This window comes from Pediculus humanus, genomic scaffold (genome assembly GCF_000006295.1).
Source record: "Pediculus humanus corporis 1103172107574 genomic scaffold, whole genome shotgun sequence".
NCBI lineage: Eukaryota > Metazoa > Arthropoda > Insecta > Psocodea > Pediculidae > Pediculus > Pediculus humanus.
In genome coordinates, this window is record NW_002987189.1 from 976,341 (window position 1) to 985,366 (window position 9,026).

General features: G+C 30.8%; 1 protein-coding gene across 1 annotated transcript; it reads left to right on the top strand.

Annotated features, from left to right (window-relative positions):
* Positions 1–355: 355 nt before the first annotated feature.
* Phum_PHUM222030 (forkhead protein/ forkhead protein domain, putative) lies at positions 356–2,297 on the top strand (the record flags this gene model as incomplete). The annotated part of the gene is made up of 6 exons (XM_002425792.1): positions 356–367; positions 418–631; positions 1,125–1,328; positions 1,416–1,660; positions 1,778–2,083; positions 2,190–2,297. 6 exons carry the CDS (start codon positions 356–358, stop codon positions 2,295–2,297), a joined length of 1,089 nt encoding a protein of 362 aa, XP_002425837.1.
* Between the last annotated feature and the right edge of the window lie 6,729 nt (positions 2,298–9,026).

Here is a 9,026-nt window from a genome sequence, read left to right on the forward strand (position 1 = left end):
CCACCGCCCCCTCCCACCACTTTGGACCGATCTTTCCTTCCTTCCTTCCTTTTTTTTATTATTTTTCTTCTTCCACTTTTCCCATTTCTCACACGCTTCTTTTTTTTTTTTTTTTTTGTTCTTCTAACACTTTCTTTTTTTTTTTTTTTTTACTCATTTAATAATTATGAATTTTCGATTAGAAAGAAAAAAAAAACAAATTTCTTCTTCCACGTTTCCGCTTTTCATCTTCCCTTTTCTTCTATCATTTCATCCTCCCCTCCCTCACCACAACCATTTCCACCATTTTCTTATTTTAAAAAAACCTAAACAAACAAAATTTATAATTTTTTATGTATTCGTTTTGGTAAAAAAAATGAACGTGGCAGTAGATTTTATTTAACTTTGTTTTGTTTTGTTTTTTTTTTTTAATTTCAGAATTCCATTCGACATAATTTATCGTTGCACAATAGGTTTATGAGGGTACAGAACGAAGGTACGGGTAAATCCTCTTGGTGGATGATAAATCCCGATGCGAAACCTGGAAAATCATCCAGACGTAGAGCGACGTCGATGGAAACGTCGAAATTTGAAAAAAGGAGGGGAAGAGTTAAAAAAAAAGTCGAAACGCTTAGAAACGGTTTGATACCCGGTACGTATACTCCACGTGTGACACACGCGTTTTGACACGTAGCGGTAGTGGTAGCACCTCTTATTTAGGTACCTTATTTAATAATAAGACACGTAGTTAGGTAGGTAGGTAGATAAGAAGTGCGTACCTACCTTTCATTAGTTAAAAATAATAATACCCTTGAATGAAAAATCGATATTTAATTTATTATTATTATTATTTAATTAAGACGTCATTGCCAAATATGGCGGCGGCGGCGGCGACGGTGGCGACGGCGGTGGTTATTTTGTAAATCACCCTCGGGGTATTATTTGAAAAAATGATTTTTTGACAGGAAGTTTGCCGCCAAAATTTAAAAACTATTTTTTACCATTCACTTCTTATCAATTTGTAATCATCGTCGTATTAATATTGATTACGTTAATTTTGAAAAAAAAATAACCGAGAATGAATTTATTATCATTATTATTATTATCATTATTATTATTATCATTATTATGGTTGTATTTTTCAGCGGATGCAACACCCAGTCCTAGTTCGTCTGTATCCGAAGGTTTGGACATGTTTCCAGATTCTCCGCTTCACTCAAACAACACAGGGTTCCAGCTTAGTCCAGATTTTAGGCCGAGAGCATCATCAAATGCCAGTTCTTGCGGACGATTGTCACCGATACCATATTCCGAATCGGAATGGAACGGTTCGACATCTTATCCAAGCGGTAAGAATTTTCCATTATCCCTGGGGAAAACCCTTCGGAAAATAAAGAAAATTAATTTTTTTTTTTTTTTTAATCATTGCACGACAGGTTACGTTTCCGAACAGTTGGCCGGAAACCTCGCGGAAGGTATGAAACTTCACCACGAAGCATTCATAACGGGAGGTTTTAACAATACCGGAGGACCCCCTCCCCCTCCGCCACCCTATCAATCCACGTTCGATAATTTCGGTTCGAGGATAAGTCACGGAACTTCACCCTACCACGGTTTATCCCAATGCCCCGTTCACTGTGTTCAAGGATGTAGTTGTGGATTATCTCAATGTGCGGGAGAAGTAAGGAAAAAGGGATGATTATCATCATCACTTTTTTTTTTTTTTTTTTTTTTTTTTTACCTTTGATATCGCGAAACGGATTATCGATCATCCGTTAAAATCGTAATTTCCTTTTAGAGTCTTTCACCGGTTGCCGGATTATCACCTTCTTGTCCTCAAAGTCAGTCTTCGCCCGATCAAATGTCGGGGAGTTCGCAGACTCCGTACGTTCGACGTGGTTCGTTAACCGGTCCAAGAGTGAGAAACACACCCTCGACAATGATGGGTCAACTCATGGGAGCATTGAACAACAGCGCCGTATTAGATGATCTTAATTTAAACATAGAAACTTTTCACGGGGGTTTCGACTGCAACGTCGACGAGGTCATTAAACACGAGCTTTCAATGGATGGAAGTTTGGATTTTAATTTTTCACATAATCAGGTTTCCGTGACGTCATTATTTCACTCCACCACCACCTCCCCCACCATTATTATTATTATTATTATTATTTCTAATCCTTTTGTTGTTGTTGTTGTTGTTGTTGCAGACTACGTTAGCAAGTGGTCAAACGGTCGTGACGGATTCGAGTACCGGTCAACCGTCTAGTAATTACTCAACAACGGTTAGTGTGACCGGACCATCTTGGGTGCACTAACGAAAGTTTCAATTTTAATTACCTCCTCTTCCAGTGTTGTAAATTTTTTTTTTTTTTTTTTTATTATTAAAATTTCATTATTATTATTATTATTATATTTCGTCGTCGTCGACGTTGCCACCGTCGTCGTCGTCGTCGTCATCGTCGTCGTCATCGTCGTATCGAAGAACACACAACAATGGTCGATCCTCATTTTTTAACACGAGGTAAGAGATTTTTTTTTTTTAAATTTAAAAACTCGCGAAAAATTTTCCCGCCAATTATTAATAATAATAATAATAATAAGCCTGGGAAAATTTAGAATGAGAAAATGTTCGTTCACACACGTGATGATCGCGTGTATAAAATGCCAAATCCAGAATTTTTAATTTTCCTTTATTTCCTTTTTTTTTTTCCATTTTTTGTTTATTCCCTTCCCGTTAATTTTTTTTAAGTTTAATAATCATCATCATCATCGTCGTCGTCGTCGTCGTCGTCGTCACATTTAATACAGAGATTTAAAAGGGAGAGAAAGAGAGAGAGAGGGAGAGGGAGAGGAAAGGATGATGGAGAAGATCAAAACGCTGGAGAAATTTTTTTTATTGAAAAAGCAACGCGGAGTTAGAAAAAAAGAAAAGAGGGAAAAGCGAAAGAATTTTTTCCGGTTTTCTTCTCCAGTTTTCCAAAAAGATTTTCCTATCGTTAATTTGTTACGTACGAACAAACGCAAAATCATCGATGATGATGATGATGATGATGATGATGATCAGGAACGCGTAATCCTCCAGAAAAATTTTTTATCACGTTTTTCCTTTTGTGACTTCGTAAAAACCATTTCCTTATTATTATTATTATTATTATTATTATTATTATTATTAATGCACCTTCCGGTGTATTTACCGAAATTCCAGTTTGTCCGGTTTTTGGAATTTTCCTCTCTCTCTCTCTCTCTCTCTCTCTAATCATCAATTTTTTCTGTCGATATTTTCTTGACGAAAATGGTAAGGGAAGTAACGGTTAACCGGAAGGAGATAACTTGATTATTATTTTTCCTCCGACTCCGAACGAAACGCGACAAATAATTTACGTAAATTGACGGGAGACACGCACAAAAAAAAAAGGAAAAAAGGATGGAAAAAAAAGGAAAAAATTAAAAGAAATTTCATTTTGAAAAGAAGAAGGAGGAGAAGAAGAGAGCGTGAGTGTGCGTGTGCGTGTGACTGGCAAGAATAAAAAAAAGATTAAAGAAGAAAAAAGAAAGGAAAGGAAAAGAGAGAGAGAGAGAGAAAGAAAATTGACGCTGGAGAAAGGGAAGTGAGAAAAAGGAAAAAAAAAAGGAAAAAAAATGATTTAGGTTATGGTAATTAAGTTTTTAAACGTGAAGAGACGTAAATGAAATCAATTTCCGGTTTTTTTTTTTTTTTGGGAAAATTTAATTCCGAAAGAATAAAAATGAAGAAAAGAAAAGAAAAGAAAATAATAATAATATATACACACGTACATAAAAAGGATAACAAAGGAAAGAAAAAAAAAAGGAAAAAAAAAAGGAACGAAATAAGGAAAGAAGGAAGTAAGGAAGGAAGGAAGGAAAATAATGATAATAAAGTGAGTGGCACCTCCCTGTGACTCTCTCATCCCCCCCCTTCCTTCCTCCCTTTCCTCCTCACCACCATCATCATCTCCCATTTGAATCCCGTCGGGATTTCCCTCCCTCCCTTTCTGTACTGTTGTCACTTTAACCGTCATTTTAATAATATTATTATCATTATCAACGTTGCGCGAACGTCGTCTGCTGCATTCGTCATTTTTTTTTTTTTTTTTTACTCGCTTATTTCTTTTCGCCCTTCGCTTTTTTTTTTTTTTTTTACTTTACTTTACTTTACTTTTAAAAAAAAATCTTAAAACGTTTAATTTTAAAAAACTAAAAGGAAAAAAAAAAAGGAAAAATCTTTGGCATCCCAAAGGAAACGACGAAAAGACTGTGGAATGGAAATTATTGGATGACGAAATAAACACGGCGATCTGTTGTGAGTGTGTGTGTGTGCGCGTGTGAGATGACTGAGTGAGTGACTGACTGACTGACCGTTTGTTTGTCTTCTGCTAAAAAATTGTTTTTTTTTTTGTCTTCTGCTTTTTTGTTTATTTATTTTTTTTTTGATGACGTTAACCGTTCACCGTTCGCCGTCGCGAACAGCATATCGAGATTGAATAAATTTTACGGACGATTATTATAACCGATGAATATTTCCGAAAGGATTTCGAGATGTTTTCCAGAAAAAGGAAAGAAAAGGAAAGAAAAAATAAAAGGAAATAATTAATAATATACTTGGGAAATAAATAAATAAATTCCATCGTTATAATTTTCTTTTTTTATTTTTAAAACACCTAAAACAAGGAAGAAAGAAAATTTTTTTTAGAAAAATAAAAAATAAAAAGACTAGGACAACATATTTGATAAATACATGATTGTGTTGTCTTTTTAAAAAAAAAAAAAAATCTTCAAAGGAGGAAAAAACTGATGGAACTGCCAATTATTCAATGTTAAATTGGCATCTCGTATATACAATGTTGAGATGGTGGCGGTGTATCACTTTTTACTCTTTCTATTGACACGACGAGTATAGTCAGCGTCACCTTAATAACCTTTTTTTTAACCTCATTTAAAAGAAAAGAAAAAAAAGGAAGAAAAAAAATTCATTTTTCATCGTCGACGTGCCTGCCTACTGCCCATCAGTTTCTCTCTCTCTCTCTCTCTCTCTCTCTGTCGTAAAAGGTTCATCGAACGTGCCTAAACTTGAACCTAAAAAAGAAAGAAAGAAATTTTTTTTTTTTTTTTTTTAAATTTGTAAATAAAAAATTATTTTATATTTTCTGAAGCCACGTACAATTTTTTTTTTTTTTTTTTTCAATCTCATCAAAAAGAATAAAAAAGAAAAAATCATAAACGATTTCAATAAAAAAAGGAAGAAAAAAAAAGGAAAAAAAAGTTGAATTATGAAAAAGGTGAAACCTTATCTGGTATTTGAATGAAAAAAAAAGAAAAGAAAAGAAAAGAAAGAGAAAAAGAAAAGACGAAGACGAAAAAGAAAAAGGAGAAGAAGAAAAAAAAAAGAAGTTGTCTGAATGGGAAGAATGGGAGTACACGAAGCCAAGAAAAGTAGAAAGAAAAGAAAACGCGCGGAGAGAGGAAGAGAGAAGGGGAGGGAGAGAGAGAGGGAAAAAGTGGGTGGTTGGGTGAGTCTGGCGCCACGTTATTGGCGCCACCTCGTTACACGTTACACATCAGCTTTTCTCTAACTTTCACTCTGTGTCGAATTTTCTTTTTCGTCAGAACTTTTTTTTTTTTTTTCAATTTTCCAGTTTTTCTCAAATGAAAATAATAATAATAATAATAATAATTCGTATGTTCTTTAATTTTGACTTTAACGACAATGTTGGTTGTGGTACCAACACACTCTCTCTCTTTTAATTAAATTTGGCGGGAAATTTAAATTTTTCCCATTATTTTTTTTTCCGACGGTGAGGGAAGGGGATTTTTCGTTCCAAATAATGATGATGATAATTAAAAATTTTTCTTTTTGTTTCAGGAATGACGTCACAGGAAGTGAAAACACGATGATCGGAAAATGGAGAAGAAAAATTATTCAACACGACGAATCAATTTTTTTTTCTCTCTCTCTCTCTTTCTTTCATCTCGCGTTTGAACAAACTTCCTCTCGTTTCGTTCCCGAACTCACCGCGATAATAATAATAATAATAATAATAATAATAATGATAATAATAATTACGTAATAAATTTATACATAAATACATAAACACATATACATAGTATATGAGTGAGAATAAAATAAAAACAAATTCAATCAATCAGTCAATCAATCATGAAACAAATCGTCGCTACGTGCCATAAAGATGAAGTACAATAATAATAATAATAATAATAATTTAAATATAAAGAAAAAACAAAGTCATAGAGAAATAAATTCAAAAAAAAAAAAAAAGAAAAAAAAATTGTAAGAGAAACGTACCGGAAACGGAAGAAAGTTTTAATTTTTTTTTTTTTTTTTTTTTTATAGTAAAAATTTTTAAAAAAAATTAACGAATTTTTCACGAAATGTAAATTTTTTAAAAAATTTCATAATTTAATAATTTAAATTTAAATTTAAATTAAATAAAAAAGAAAGAAAGAAAATGGACGACGTGACGTAACAAAAATTCGAATGAGAGAAAAAAACGTTTTTGATTAGTTTTGTTTTTTCCCGCGCGAGCGCGCTGTTTTTACTAATGAATGAAATGAAAATATTTTCATTAAAATAATTTTTTTTTTTTTTTTTATAAGGACGAAGAAGCTACAAGTTGTAGCTTTTTATCATTTATTATTATTATTATCATTATTATCATCATCATTATTATTATTATTATTTAATTAACGTATTTAATAATAGTAAAAAAAAAAAAATGGATGATTTCCGAAACGATTCTCCGAAATAAGGGAAATAAATATATATATTTAAATAAATATATATTATATATATTAATAATAATATATATAATATATATTATATTATATATAAATAAATAAATATATATATTGTGGTGGAGAAACGACGGGAGAGAGAGAGAGAGAGAGTGTGTGTGTTCGTGAGTGCGAGTAAGAGAATATGAGTGAACGAACGTTAATAAATTTTTTTTTTTTATCTCTCTCTCTCTCTCTCACTCATTTTCTCCCTTTAATTTTTTTTTTCTGTCTCTCATTCGATGATTGTTAAAATGGCGTCGTCGTCGTCGTCTTCATTTCGTCGTACGGATTTGAATTATAGGAATTATATAGTAAAAAAAAAACAAAACAAAACAACAGTAATAATAATAATAATGATAATGATAACGATAATAAAAAGAAAAAAAATTTTTAAATAAATTAAAAAATAAAATAAAAAATTAGTAAAAATTTAAACGACAACCCTAAAACACTTATTATTATTATTATTTTTTTTTTCTGTTTCCTCCTCCTCTTTCTTTAAATTTTTATTCCTTTTTATTGTGTGTGTCGTGATCGACTTCCGGTCGTTACGTCATACGTTAAACCGCCGATAATAAATAAATAAGTAGAAAATAATTTTTTTAAAATTAACGGTTTTCGAACGCGTCGAATTTTTTCTTATCTCTTCTTGTTCGTACCCCTTCCCCCTCCCACTCTCACTCACTCATTGTTTTCCCCTACCCGCTTTATTTTTTACCCCCTCCCCTCATTTTTTTAATTGTTTCTTGTCTTCCCCCCTCCACTCATTTATTTTTATTCACACACTCACACCACAAAAACTCTCCCAAATTCGGCAACAATGTTAAACGTCGCGAAACGATTGTTGTAAGTGGAAGGGGGAGGAGCAACAATGAAAATTTCGTTTTAATTATAATATTAAAGTTGGCAAACCTGTCAGTCGTGAAAATGATTTCGTACGCGACGGGTATCGTAACGGTTTTTATATATCTTCCATTAGTTAATAATCTGTTAATAAAGTTATTCTTACCGTTAAAAAATTTTTTTCTTTTAAATTATGAAATTAAATTAAATTAATTTATTAAAATAATTTTTTTATATATTTTAAATATTTTAAAGTGATAATAATAATGATGATGATGATGATGATGATGTTACGGGTAAATAATTTTTTTTTATCGTTTTTAAATGCTATTGTGAAAAATTTATTCTCGGAATTTTTTTTTTTTTTACTTTTTTTTTTATTTATTATTACATTTTATTTAACTTCCGGTAAATTGAATTTTCGAACTCTTTAGGGAACATAAGAAAGTAAAAAAAAAAAAAAAAAAAAAAAAAAAAAAAGAAAAAATGTCGCAAATAAAAAAAAAAAAAGAAAAAAGGAAAAAAAATTAAAGTTAATTTATTCTCTCAGAGACTTGCTGTCAGTTATTTTTTTAATTCTGTTGAAATTCATGACGCATTGTTTTTCCTCCATCTTTTTTTTTTTTTTTATATTTTTCACTTTCATTTTTATTTAAAAAAAAAAAAAAAAAAAAATTTTATATCGTTCCATACCGATCTTATACATTGACCGTTTATCCGTTTTTCTTAACGTTTTTCGACGATTTATAACGAATTAAACGCGTTCGTCACAATTCGAAAAATGTTAAATAATAATAATATTAATAATAATAGTTTTCGTTCGTTACGAAAATCAAAAAAAAAATTTGAAACAAAATTTTTAACGGACTCCGCCATAATTGCCAACGTTGACGAAAATTTATTTTTTTAATTTCCGAATCGACCGATAGATGGCAAACCCATCGATAAACGTTACGTAATAAAATGACAACGTTAAAACAATTTTTTCGTTGGTTACAAAATTTTACCAATAGATGTCGCAACGATCGCATTTATTCAATCGGGTAAGATTTTAAAAAAATTTTTATTTATTTATTAAAACCGTTAAATTTATTAATTATTTTGAAAAATAATATTTTATTTAATTTTCCGCGACGTAATGAACCAATAAAATAATAATAATAATAGTAATAAAAATATTTAATAAGAATCAAGCTAAAAAAATTCCGTTATAATATAATATAACAGGTCCGAATGATAAATAAATAAATAAAAATGGCGGACGAATGAAAAATATTAATTAAACGTTTGCTTAATTTATACCAACGGAAAATTTATAGTAATCGATAAGAAGAAAAAGAAGAAGAAGAAGAAAAATATTTATTTATTAATCCACGGTTAATTTCAAA